The following is a 14,458-nucleotide window of genomic DNA, read 5'->3' as shown; positions in this document are numbered from 1 at the left end:
GTCGAGACCAATACCAAGTCAAGACCAAGACCAAGTTGAGACCGAGACCAAGTCAAGACCGAGACCAAGTCAAGACCAAGTCGAGACCGAGACCAAGTCGAGACCAAGACCAAGTCAAGACCAAGTTGAGACCGAGACCAAGTCAAGACCGAGACCAAGTCAAGACCAAGTCGAGACCGAGACCAAGTCAAGAACAAGTCAATACCGAGACCAAGTCGAGACCAAGACCAAGTCGAGATCGAGACCAAGACCAAGTCGAGACCGAGACCAAGTCAAGAACAAGTCGAGACCAAGACCGAGACCAAGTCGAGACCGGGACCAAGACCAGGTCGAGACCGAGACCAAGTCGAGACTAAGACTGAGACCAAGTCGAGATCAAGTCAAGAACAAGTCGAGACCAAGACCGAGACCAACTTGAGACCAAGACCAAGTCGAGACCAAGACCAAGTCGAGACTGAGACCAAGTCGAGACCAAGACCGAGACCAAGACCAAGTCGAGACCAAGTCAAGAACAAGTCCAGACCAAGACCGAGATCAAGTCGAGACCGAGATCAAGTCAAGACCGAGATCAAGTCGAGACCGAGACCAAGTCAAGAACAAGTCCAGACCAAGACCGAGATCAAGTCGAGACCGAGATCAAGTCGAGACCGAGATCAAGTCGAGACCGAGACCAAGTTGAGACGGAGACCAAGTCGAGACTAAGTCAAAGCTGAGACCAAGTTGAGACCGAGAAAAAGTCGAGAACTAAGACTGGTCGTGAGACATATATCACTAGTGGCCAGTCGGCTGAATTGTAATGTATGTTGGTGTGTATGTGTTTTCCAAACAGGAGAAACAGACACGTTTGGTTCGGCACTTTCATTTCCACGGCTGGCCAGAGATCGGAATCCCAGCCGAAGGAAAAGGGATGATCGACATCATCGCATCGGTGCAGAAACAACAGCAGCAGTCGGGCAACCACCCCATCGCCGTGCACTGCAGGTAAAACTAGCACACCTTTAACTAGCAAAAAAAAAAAAAAAACATTTAGTCCTGGTCTTAGCGTTCACATTGGCATTTTGATACCGAACCTAAGGCATAGGGACATGTTCACAACCTGATTGGTCATTTTTTTATTACATACATTTTGCGACAGAACTTAGCGAACATTGAAAACAATGCTGTGTTTTGGGCTAAACACGTTGTTGTATGTGCATAGCCTACATTTGATGACATTTTGACCAGCTGGGAACTCGTGAAGAGCTTATAAAGTGTGTAAAGGTGTCAAAACAGCGGCAGGAATCCCTCCGTCACACAAACACAGATGTGCAGCGACGAGACGTGGTTGTGACACCTCTACTGAACTATGATCGGCAATGATGATCACGACTATGATGAGAAAAAACTGCTATACTTGAGCATTTCGGGCCTTTTTAGGGTCGCATCTGGTGACATCATATCATAGCTTTTGGCTCGTTTACATGTCTTTGCTCCGGGTTGTGTTCATATTTCAGAGTTTGTTTGGAAGCGGACAGAGAGTTTCGGTCCACTTGTTTGGTGTCACCAGGGTTCAGATGGCAGCATTCACACTTATTCATATGAACCGCACTAACAGAGCATTTCATATTTCTTGAAATACCCAGTGAGATCACTAATGTCGGATAATGTCACAGGGATGCAATTTTTTCCGCATTTATTCAGATTTCTGTTTTCAAACCATAAAATTATGACCCTCATAAATCTGAGAAAAGTTGCCCATTGGCCGGTAACTTTTATGAACTTTGACAATGCATGTAACTCATGTCGTAAGTGCGTTGTGAAGTTCGTGTGAGAAATAACGCATACCCAAACCTGTCTACTCCTGTGAGGAAAGCCTTACAGTCCACCGTGCTTCGACACTATTACTAGCGCGAACATCACAATGCACTTACACTGTACGTCACGTCACAGCGTCTCTCCTGCAAACGCTCGTCTGACAGGAGACCGGAGGTTGCACTTTATTTTACAGTACATGTACTCGCATGTTCTTATGGTGTACTTGCCTAAGAGAATACTGGGTAATATAAGGTAATAACAGGGCTGTTCAACCAGCACTTTCCTAACTCGACTGTCATGTCTTTTTGTTTTTTGTGTGTGTGTGTGTATTCTGCAGTGCCGGAGCGGGTCGGACCGGTACGTTTATCGCTCTCAGTAATATTCTGGAGCGAGTGAAAGCCGAGGGTTTGCTGGATGTGTTTCAGACTGTGAAAAGTTTACGAATGCAGCGGCCACACATGGTGCAGACAGTGGTCAGTTCAAACCTTCACACACTTCATATCCACTATCCATTTACACACACAATATCATAAACACAGTAATCATCATTTCTGCTAGAATACTGCATTTTGACTTTAATTTGTGAATTTTATTATGTTTAATTCAAGTAATATATATTAATCAAGTAATATATATATTAATATATATTATATAAGTAATATATCTTAATTATATAAAAATAGGTAAATTGTTATTTTCACCCCCAAAAAAGTGTCAAAATAACAGGATTCTGAAAGTGTCTTATGGGATTTTAAGGCAGTTTTAATTTGTGGATTTTATTATGTTTAATTCAAGTAATATATATTAATCAAGTAATATATATATTAATATATATTATATAAGTAATATATCTTAATTATATAAAAATAGGTAAATTGTTATTTTCACCCCCAAAAAAGTGTCAAAATGACAGGATTCTGAAAGTGTCTTATGGGATTTTAAGGCAGTTTTAATTTGTGGATTTTATTATGTTTAATTCAAGTAATATATATTAATCAAGTAATATATATATATTAATATATATTATATAAGTAATATATCTTAATTATATAAAAATAGGTAAATTGTTATTTTCACCCCCAAAAAAGTGTCAAAATGACAGGATTCTGAAAGTGTCTTATGGGATTTTAAGGCAGTTTTAATTTGTGGATTTTATTATGTTTAATTCAAGTAATATATATTAATCAAGTAATATATATATATTAATATATATTATATAAGTAATATATCTTAATTATATAAAAATAGGTAAATTGTTATTTTCACCCCCAAAAAAGTGTCAAAATGACAGGATTCTGAAAGTGTCTTATGGGATTTTAAGGCAGTTTTAATTTGTGGATTTTATTATGTTTAATTCAAGTAATATATATTAATCAAGTAATATATATTAATATATATTATATAAGTAATATATTTTAATTATATAAAAATAGGTAAATTGTTATTTTCACCCCCAAAAAAGTGTCAAAATGACAGGATTCTGAAAGTGTCTTATGGGATTTTAAGGCAGTTTTAATTTGTGGATTTTATTATGTTTAATTCAAGTAATATATATTAATCAAGTAATATATATATATATTAATATATATTATATAAGTAATATATCTTAATTATATAAAAATAGGTAAATTGTTATTTTCACCCCCAAAAAAGTGTCAAAATGACAGGATTCTGAAAGTGTCTTATGGGATTTTAAGGCAGTTTTAATTTGTGGATTTTATTATGTTTAATTCAAGTAATATATATTAATCAAGTAATATATATTAATATATATTATATAAGTAATATATCTTAATTATATAAAAATAGGTAAATTGTTATTTTCACCCCCAAAAAAGTGTCAAAATGACAGGATTCTGAAAGTGTCTTATGGGATTTGAAGGCAGTTTTAATTTGTGAATTTTATTATGTTTAATTCAAGTAATATTTATTAATCAAGTAATATATATATTAATATATATTATATAAGTAATATATCTTAATTATATAAAAATAGGTAAATTGTTATTTTCACCCCCAAAAAAGTGTCAAAATGACAGGATTCTGAAAGTGTCTTATGGGATTTTAAGGCAGTTTTAATTTGTGGATTTTATTATGTTTAATTCAAGTAATATATATTAATCAAGTAATATATATTAATATATATTATATAAGTAATATATTTTAATTATATAAAAATAGGTAAATTGTTATTTTCACCCCCAAAAAAGTGTCAAAATGACAGGATTCTGAAAGCGTCTTATGGGATTTGAAGGCAGTTTTAATTTGTGAATTTTATTATGTTTAATTCAAGTAATATATATTAATTAAATAATACAAATATTCTATTTTGAATGTCAATTTTACATGAATTGAATAATAAATTAATTGTATAAATACATAATATGCATTATTAGTATAAATAAATTGGTAATATTGATTAAATTAGTATGATTAAAACAATTATTAGAATCATGGTTGTGATATTAATGTCAATTCCAAAGTATGTGCTGTTTAAAAAGTATAAAGTAATATAAAAAAAACGAAACAACAAGATAAACGATTCATTAATACGTAATCGATTAAATTATGATTATTATTATATAATTAAAATATAAGAAAAGATTTGAAAAGCAGTATAAAAGTACATAAAAAATAACAACTGACGTAATTATCATATTTGATAACTGTCATAGTAAAGTGTTACCACTTTTTCTCAATATTTCTGAATAACCTGCTTGAATGAATCCTTGCTGATTGTTGTTTCTCTCCGCCTGCAGGAACAGTATGACTTCTGCTACAGAGTGGTACAGGACTTTGTCGACATTTTCTCAGACTATGCCAATTTCAAATGATCTGATCTGCCTTAAATGTTTGAGTTTGATGCTTTTTTACACGTCAGTCGATCAGGATTTTACACCGCGACTGGAAGATAATTGCGCTCTATTTTGCTATGCACTTCTCCTCAATGTTACTAAATGACCATATCTATCTGTAATATACTAAGGCTACTAAAGTTTTAAAAACTGTACATTGTTCCGTCTCCTTTATAATATATTTAAATGGGTTATTTTATTTTATTTCGGTCTTAAATCATCTCTCTGATGATGGATCCATTCCAGTTGGGCTTCTGTTGTTATTGTAAAATAGTGTTTCGTCTGTTTGTTTGTTTGTTCGACTAATTATTTTTATTTTTTATCAAGCGATTGGTGTAGAATTTGTAAAGCTGTAGGTGGTATGTATTTATGCACTGTTGCAGACAGGACATCCTGCGAGATAACGCATGTATGTGAATGTCCCATGCCATTTTATTTATTAGATGCAGAGTTGTTGTCTTACATTTTATGAAAGATATCATTGTCAAAAAAGTTTTTTTTTTATTCCTGTCTTTAACATTTTGCTCATCAGCCATTGCAAATGTGAACTTTTTAAGAACTTTTGTTTGCCAAGCAGAAAATACAACACCCATCACATTGAGAGAGCGAGTTTTATTGGTATTATACCAAGTATTATTGGTGAGAAAGGCACAAACACATTTTCATGGTTTAACATCAGCAAGAATTTATATTAGATATGATCTTGCACAGAAACAGCAACTGTATGAGACTCATGACCTCTGACCTTAAACGTCCTGCCTCTGTTTCCCTGAGAATGATGCTGAGAAAAACGGCACAGGTTTTTAAAGCACACACATCACCGATTGTTTGCCTTGCAGGAGGCCAAGGATTTACAAATACATGAACAAATGCATTATGAAATCACATCGTTGTCCTGCGTCTTATTTTTGTTGGGTTTATTTGCTCAATTAAGGTTTAATCAGCTTTTCCATACGATGGAATAATATTAAAATGGCTCAATAAAGGTTTAAATACATTTTTAAATATTAAATAATAAACATATAACTGGCAAATTTTGCATTTGCTTTAAATGGGTTTAAAAAATGTATAATAAAGTAATTATTTGAAATATGAACGACTAAATAAAGGTTTAATCAGCTTAAAAATGTGTCATACAATATTACGATAAATGAATTAATAATTAAAATCATATCAAATTAATTTAAAGCGCATTTAATTAAGTGATCAATCTTTAAATGTCTAATAAAAATAAATAAATTGATAAATGATTTTAGGTTTAGTCATCTTCAAAATGTTTAATATTAAAATAAATAAACCAATAAAAAGAAAATGCTAAGGGTTTGGTCAACTTCAAAATGGTCATAATAAATAATTAAAAGCCATAAAGGTTTAATCAACATAAATAAAGAAATTCTTAAAATTTAAATCCAAAGAAACAACTGTTCTGACCGAAACCCTTGAAATGCAACAGAACCGTTTACTGCGAGAAATGATGCGACAACGTAAAGAATTTAGTCAAATTACAGTATGACCACAATGCTTATTTCTGGGTAATGTGATGTTGAATGTTATTCTTTCAACTAATTTAATACAGGATTGTGGGCTATCTGAGGCAGTAATGTTTTAATGAATGACCCTAGACAGGATGGTGTCATGCAGAACATTGAGTTTGCATGCCTTTGGTTGAATCAAAGCTACTAAATCATTAATATAACACCATCTCTGGCTGAATGTTCAAGTTTTGGACACAACTGGAAGTCAGAGCAAACTTCCCATCAACACAGCACAGCTACTGCCATCTAGTGGAGATGCTTGCTAGTTTTTTTTTTTTATTGCCATGAACTTGTGAACACAGGACCTATACGAGCATGTAAAACACGTACTTGTGTTTCACTTTAATGTATGTTTATATTATTATTATTCATATCATATGTATTATTAATATCATTATATATTATGTATGGGTCTAAACAATAGGCATACTGTAGCCAACAGTAAAATAATTTTATATTTTACTAATAATAATATAGCCTACTGCTAATATTATTATATAAAAATTTTCTAGTATTTATCTTTAATGTACTTTTTTATTTTCTATTAATTTTAAATATAAATTAATAATAAATAAAGTAGCTCCCTTTGGCATTTTGTTTAAAAATGTGTCATTAAGACTTCTGTCTGCATTTCTGTTATCCAGTCGGTAGGTGTCGCTGTTGTATTTATCAATCTGCTCGCGTCTGAGGCCTAATGATGATGAGACTTCCGTGAAGAAATGGCTCCCCTCTGGTAAATAATTTTACACCTTTCTTTTACTGTCTATGTCTTACACACTCGATTCGGTTAGCAGTTTTATTTTAAACAAACCTACAGATGCAACAAAGTGCCAAATTGGATGTACGTATGTTTGACATCCTGAAACATTAATGGTGAGTTATGCTTCCCGTTTGTTTTGTTCAGGTTGTTGAGTAAAAGTGTAGGAAGAGCCTAACTTTGACTTTATTAATTAATGTAAGTTAATGAGTATAGTAATGAAATAAGTACTTTTTTCTTTATGTATCGCGAAAAAATGCACCATAGGTGGGGCCGAGCTCTTAAAGGGATAGTTCAGTTTGAAATTAATTTTTGGTATGTTTTAGCTTAGTTATACCTCAAGGGCATCCAAGATGTAGCTAGGTCTTAATCTTTATGACCTGTTTCTCGTGGTTTCTCAATACAATTCATAAAAAGGATTTGTGTCATTTTAAATAAACATTAAAAACTATGGTTAAATGTTCAGTGAACAAAGATTTTTAGAATTTTAGCACAGTGTTTTCTTTATATAGTGTTTATATGCCGACTAGTAAATAGGCTACATTAAGTTCTGTCATGCTAGCATGTATGGGAACTTTTAAACCATGATGTATGTGACCCAGTTCACCCCTACATGTCAGTTGTGTTTACATCTGCTCATTTCTGTCCATAAGTGTAGAGTTTAGAGATTGTTATGCAGTGAAATCCTCAGACTGACTGTTAAAACTAAGACCTTCCCAATGAGATTGACTCCTGGGCACTTCAGTCCCTCCAGAGGCGTATGCTCCTCTCTTCCAATCCGGCTAAAGAGACCAACTTTGGCTCTTACTTTTCTCAGCATGCCTTTGTCCAAAGTGCTTTAATAAATTCTAATTTCTTACAAAAGAATAAGAAACTACAAGAGGTTAGGATGAAAATGTGGAATGGTTTCTGCCAAAGCCCAGTAGAGAGACTGTGCCCTAATAGAGCTGGGCATTAGGGGCCGAGCTCTGCCAACATGGCTCTCGGATGGGGCCGTGTGTTCAAATGCAGTTCAAAACAAATGAAGCCGTCTCTTAAGATGAGAGCGGATTTAATTTCCTAACAGAGCCAGGTAGTCGCCTGGAATGAATTAAGGAAGGATTTATTGTTCATGTGTGTGATTATGCATACATATTGTGTCTAAATACATGCAGTGTTGCTTCATGACATGCTCTCAAAAATGTTAAGATATTGAACTAGCTGGCTCATGCAAAAACGTTTATTCCCATTTGAGACGCAACAACCAACGCACACATTTAAATCAATATAACGAATAGCAAGCTAAAATAGAAATTGGATGTAAGATTTTAGTGTAAGAAAGGAAATGTCAGTGAACAAATTTGATTAATCATCTTATTTATGCAACACACAAACACATCACAGATGTACAGTATGATATTAAACTGCTGTGCTGTCGTTACTCTCCTTTTATCATATCTCAGTTGCACATGGTGGTACTTTGCTGTTTTTTTCCCAAATGTGAACGGGGTTGTTGAACTCCAAAAAGTAGTTCATATGATTTTTGCAATATATTCTATAGTATACAGTAGATCCTGTTCAATACAAGATTGTGGAGAATTTGGAAGTATGAAAAGTATAAAAGTTGCATGAATCAATGCAAGTTTTATGGTAATTTAGTATGGAAAAAAGCTAAATATGCCATGTTGTTTAATGCTTCCTTAAATAGATATAAACACTGTTCGTTTTCTCACACAAACCGCTCGTTTCGTGTCTTAGGCCGTCAATGTGTACTTACATTTACGAGAAATTAAATCATGTTTAATTTGGACTTCTCTTTGCATGTTCTTTAAGGTGGTGACCATAGACCTGCATTATATAACGGTTTGACCAAAAAAACATCAAAATTGAAACTACTGCCGAAACAAAGACGCCTACATCTTGGATGCCCTTGAGGTAAGCTAAAACATATCAAAAATTTATTTCAAAGTGAACTATCCCTTATAAGTGAACTATTGTACAACTTAAGCAATGACGGACGTCCGAGTAAACAAGACGGAAGGAAGTTAGCAAGTGTAAAGTGGGCTTAAACGCTAACACTTGAAATGCTTCAGGTGGACAGTGACCGTAAACATGCATGCATGCACGACGTTAAACGTTTTGCACATCACTAGCATTCATGCACGCGTGTCTTTTCTTCCCCTCTCTGTGAAGTTCTTGCTCTAATGTGCTCCTCAGAAGTGTGACTGGTTGTAGGTCGTCTGAAGTCGGAACGGCTCCCCTGATGCCAGACCTTGCTTCATTAAACCGCTTCTATAATTGCTCGACTCCAACACAAAACGCCTTGTATCTGTACATTTGCAAATTTCATTTAACCTTAGCCTCTCCTTCCGTACCCCCGGTGGATAATCACTTTGTTTACCACAAATTAAACTCGGCCTGATTGTTTACCAGCCGCAAAGTCCCACCACATTTCTAGAAGCCTCGTTTATTTATTTCAATAATCGCAGAGCAGGGAGTCATGTATATGCCGTGCTCATCTACATGAAAATTGTACAATTAACTTTTGATTAACCAGCTTGTTGGTTTTTTTTTTTTTTTCGTGCAGTTTCTCCCCGCGCTCTGCCGTGTAATGGCTAGTCTGAATTTTAATAAACGCCTTTAAATTGGGAGCGGCCCTTCCTTTGAGTCGCATGAATGCGAGCGAGCCGCCGCAGCGTTGAATAAACGCTCGCTAGAACAATAGCGCAGCCTGCCAGTTTGTGGTGTCATCTTTAAGTATGCAAGGATGAAAGCCTTGCGATTTGTCCATCAAAACAAATAAGAAAGGAAGCCGCTAATTCAGATGGCAGGAAGTCAAGTGCTTTTGAGTGCCCGCGCCACACGCTCCCCCCGCGCTCATTGCTAATGACTGCGCGTGTGTGTGTGTGTGTGTGCGCGCTACTGAGGGAGGTGGTAGGGAAATTCTCTGTCACGTAGTGTACTTATCTCAAGTCTTGAGAACAATTAGGGCGGACAATAACTATAGAATGAGTTTTTGTTGTGCGCCGGCTGGCTGTAGCAGCAGCCGAGTGTGATAACGCTGTCGAGAGACCGCTGGAAACCCTCTCCAGACTCCGGCCGGGGCTGCAGACCCTCGATTTCTCTCTCCTCGGCCTCCGGTGCAACCAGCTCCGAAAGGTTGCACTTTTATCAAGCAGAATGAACGGCATCTTGACGCATTTCTTCTGGGAAACCGTAAATCCCTTTGAGGGGATGAACAATAAGAGTTGACTTTTGTAAACAGGGTGGTAAACAACTGATGCAAAATCTTTTTTTTTATCAGGCTCTTAAAGAAAATCTAAAGGTCACAGATTACAAATGCTACAGTTGACAATTGCGCTAATGCCATTCAGCTATTAAAGGGATAGTTCACCCAAAAATTAAAATTCTGTCATTATTTATCCTCAATTTGTTTCAAACGTGTATTTTTCTTCTGCTGAACACAAAAGAAGATGTCTTGAAGAATGTCGGTTAACAAACGGTTGATGGACCCCATTGACTTCTATAGTAGGAAAAACAGTTGTGTGGAAGTCAATGGGGTCCAACAACTGTTTGGTTACCGACATTCCTCAAAACATCTCCTTTTTGTGTTCAGCAGAAGAAAGGAAATCATACAGGTTTGGAACAACTTGAGGGTGAGTAAATGATGACAGAATTTTCTCTTTTTTTGTGAACTATTCCTTTAATTTCTATCAGAATGTTTATTCCATTATTTGCACTTTTAATCATTGAAAATGTCTTAATGTGCCATTTTTTTCAAGCACTCCATTTAGTGTGCTCCCTTGTATACTGATCATTTTTAGCACATCTAGTGCATCATCAGGTATTATATGCTGAAAATCTGCAAAGTGCGCACATTATCGTTATTATATTTTGAACTGTAATAGTATTATATGCTTTTCCTGATACAGCCAATATTTTTTATGCAATACTAGCAATTGTTTCCTGTGCAATATTCACTGTTAGCCACTACTTTTTAAAAGATTTGTAATTATAATAATGATGAAGTGGAACAGTTTGCACAATCGAATAACATTTCATATGACATTTATAGGCTAAGTAAAAAAAATGACTATTTGAAAATTTTAATCCAATTTAATATAAAACATCAGGTTACGTTGACTGCATTGCATTATGGGATGCATTATTCTCTGCTGTGCTGTTGTAAGCCCAGGTATGCATACAGAAAATCTGCATACGTGCTGTGCATAGTAAAATAGTATGCATATTATGGTCTGTTATGTGTGAGAGAGTTTTGGATTGATGTGTTGTGATGACATCCAGTGATCACGTGAATTAATATCTTCCCAACTGGATTTTTGTTGCATATTAAACATGTTGTGAATTCTGCTGATTTAAATATGTCACCAAGACACATTTGAGAGTGACGTTTGATTGTATCATTTGCATCAGTTGCAATGATCAACAAATGTTTTTATCAGTTTCCAGTGAAATTGTGTTTCTTATATTTAATGGACAATGGAAATGTTTTTCTGACACAAAATATGTTGCTAAAATCAATTTAGGAGATAAAAATGTTTCAAACTGGCCCAATCCACCGCAGAAGTAAGATATTTCCTTTGAGACTCAAAGCCCTGATGTAGTAAATCCAGTAAGGATTGAGCTTTTTTGTTTCTTGTGAAAGTAATGTCACAGTGTATATTATTTAGTCTTGAACATATCAAAATATGAGTCTTAGTTTGTTTAATCATTCATCATATCCTGACTACTTATTTTGCACGCACCACAAGCGAGCGATGTGACACAATGCGACAAATCTAGTGTTTGTAGACAGCTTGGTTGAGTATAATGGGAGCGATGTGGTTCTGTCGTGTCGTCTTTGTGTGTCTCCAACACAGCTGCTTTTGTGCAGTGTTTTCATTCGAGAGGAAAAGAAGGCAAAAAACCTCAATAAAAACGAGAAGAATTGTGAGTTCTTAAGACATCGGCCCCGCTCCGTGGGGGAAAAGCACAGAAAGGGAGCAAGTGGCGTAGAGAGTATATGAGAGAGGAAAACTGAGCTGTGAACGGCAGCTGAGGCGAGATAAAACGAGCTTTGTGCCTTTTTTTCCCCACTTACTGATGGCTGGCAACAAGGCCAGAGTGCCAGCAGAAGCAGGAATATCTGATAGGTTATGTGTTGTATAATGAAAGAAGCAGAGACAGGGGACATGTTAGAAAGCAAGGTGATTCGCGTCCTCCCGGGACGATATTTCAGGATCCAGACGGAACCTATAGAAGAGCCACTGGGACGTTGGGTTTGATCTATAGTTTATAACTGACCAAAATAATTAGCATTCAAATGAGATTTGAGGAGAGATTTTGACTTCGCCCAATTCCCTCGACTGTCCCACCGCATCACACGACACGCCACTCTGATGCCCCGTTTGTCTTCTCGTACCTCTCTTTCACTCGGTCGACAACAGAGTCGAGTTGTAGAGGTGCTTTAGTCGCATGAATAATTCGATATCTGAGCTTGTTGTCACGCTATTGGATGTATTTTTCAGAAATCTTAGCGTGTCGGCTCTGCGTCTTCCAAAATACACATTCATAGACGCAAATTAGGGGGCCCACCAAGTGTGCGCTTCTCTAAGCGAACGCGCCGCCGCCGTGGAACCGTAAGACCCGCGCACACACAAAGGGAAAAAGGGTCCGGGTGAGAGAGAGACAGTTGCCGAGTCGGGCGTCAGTCCAAGGCCTGCTAAGAGGCCATTGTTCGAACACAAGAGCCGCGGGCCTGGGAGGGAGATATGGGGGATTTAGCGACATGACTTGAAGCAGGGCCGCGGGAACGAGAGGATTGGGGGATGACCAGATTAACGCGTCGGCCTGGAAGCTTCGCGTCAACTTTATCTCCTTGCGCATGGCAGTCGCAACAAAGAGAACAACCTCAGTGCTTAAGGCCATGAAGCAAAACCTGTAGAGTCCTCAGCCTGAAGCACCCACTTCTCGCTCTTTAACGCACACACACACACACACACGCGCGCGGTGTCGCATGTAAGGCGTAGCGGCTGTCAGCGCAGACAGCTCCGCTGGGATCCGGCAGGGCAGGGATGCCGGGGAAGAGAGGAACTTTGATGTAAGCTTGTAATCGTGGCGCTACAGCCTCAAATGCAGAGTCGACAAACAGCAAACAAAGCTTGTCAGTCAGAGCGAGAAACAAACAAAATAAAAACATCTGCGGGGCGACTTCAAAAAGAATGCCGTAAAAGTTGAGGCCGGCAAAACAAGAACAAAATAATTGTTTCTTTGTTCCGCAGATTTGGAGGAGAATTCAAACAAAGGGAAATTTAGTCGCTGGGACGCATTTGAATAAGTAGAACATGAGAGCGCAGAGACGCCGCTCTGGTTATATAAGCGTTGTATAAGAGTCTTTTAGAAATGGATGAAGGAATGAATGTGAAGGGTGATGGTTTCCAAAAATTGGACACTTAACGTCTGAATGTCATTGCATTAAACGTTGATCCAGCTGTGAACTGATTTTTTGTTTGTTTTTGTTTTGTTATTTGTAAGAAATGAATAGCTTATTCAGCAATCATGTTTTTAATTTCAATGCTGTTCTTTTCAACTTTCTATTCATCAAAGAATCCTGGACAAAAATGCATTATTATTTCCTCAAAAATTTGAAGCAATTGTTTTCAATTTTGATAATAATAATAAGAAATGTTTTTTCGAGCAGCAAATCATCATAGTAGAGTGATTTCTGAAGGATCATGTGACACTGAAGACTGGAGTAATGATGCTGAAAATACAGCTTTGATCACAGGAATAAATTGCATTTTAAAATATATTAAAGCATAAAACTGAGTTTTGAATTGTGATAATATTTCACAATTTTACTGTTGTTACTGTAGTTTTGGTCAAATAAATCTTACCAAACTTTTGAACGGTAGTTACTGTATGTATATATATATATATATATACTTATCACTTCCTGGAAACTTTTTTTTTAAAACATACTTTTTGCCTTGAATGGTGTTTGATGTTTGATCTTCATTTTATCATATGAAATTGATTGGATTGTTAAAAATGTCTCTATATGATAAGTTGAAATTGAGAACAAGCAACTCACCTGTAAAGTAAATTTGCTTAAGAGACAAAGCAAGTTACTGCATTTTGATAAAAAAAAAAAAATTCTCAAAAACTCTTTTATTTTTTGATGCTGTGAACTGAATTGACCTGGAAGATGTACTCAAGTCAATTTTGAGTTCTTGTTGACTTAAAAGTGTCCGATTTCTATGCTAATTGTATAATATCCCATATATTTTAAATATCATTGAAACATTTACGTCCTCTGTGCATCTAAATTCATCACATTCCCAATACTGACAGATATGGTGCCACTACTTAAAAAGTAGACAAATAAATCTCAATCTGGAACATGTTTGCAAAGCGAGGTGAGATAAACCGCTCCAATAAAAAGAGTTAACTCTCTTGTGGTTTTTGTTCTGATCGGTTTTTAATAAACTGACCGGTGAATTGGAACCATTATCAAAATACAGAGATGCTTACGTGTC

The 14,458-nt window shown here is 36.1% G+C and overlaps 1 protein-coding gene and 1 long non-coding RNA gene across 7 annotated transcripts in view; both read left to right on the top strand.

The window, feature by feature from the left end:
- ptprea (protein tyrosine phosphatase receptor type Ea) overlaps positions 1-5,534 on the top strand; it is an 85,986-nt gene extending 80,452 nt beyond the window's left edge. For all 6 annotated transcript variants that reach the window (XM_089122364.1, XM_089122362.1, XM_039665364.2 and 3 more), the window contains 3 exons: positions 830-981; positions 2,132-2,267; positions 4,554-5,534. In XM_089122364.1, the coding sequence (XP_088978490.1) occupies positions 830-981; positions 2,132-2,267; positions 4,554-4,628 (363 nt within the window). In that variant the 3' untranslated portion in view covers positions 4,629-5,534. The remainder of the gene's footprint in view (positions 1-829; positions 982-2,131; positions 2,268-4,553) is intronic.
- Positions 5,535-6,839: 1,305 nt separating this feature from the next.
- LOC148971539 (uncharacterized) overlaps positions 6,840-14,458 on the top strand; it is a 49,944-nt gene continuing 42,325 nt past the window's right edge. The window contains exons 1-2 of the long non-coding RNA XR_016147142.1: positions 6,840-6,917; positions 8,754-8,855. This is a non-coding gene — a long non-coding RNA (uncharacterized LOC148971539). The remainder of the gene's footprint in view (positions 6,918-8,753; positions 8,856-14,458) is intronic.

This window comes from Pimephales promelas, chromosome 17 (assembly GCF_988280905.1).
Source record: "Pimephales promelas chromosome 17, fPimPro1.hap1.1, whole genome shotgun sequence".
NCBI classification, from domain to species: Eukaryota; Metazoa; Chordata; class Actinopteri; order Cypriniformes; family Leuciscidae; genus Pimephales; species Pimephales promelas.
The sequence above is the reverse complement of the archived record's forward strand: the minus strand, read 5'-3'. Positions and strand labels throughout refer to the sequence as shown.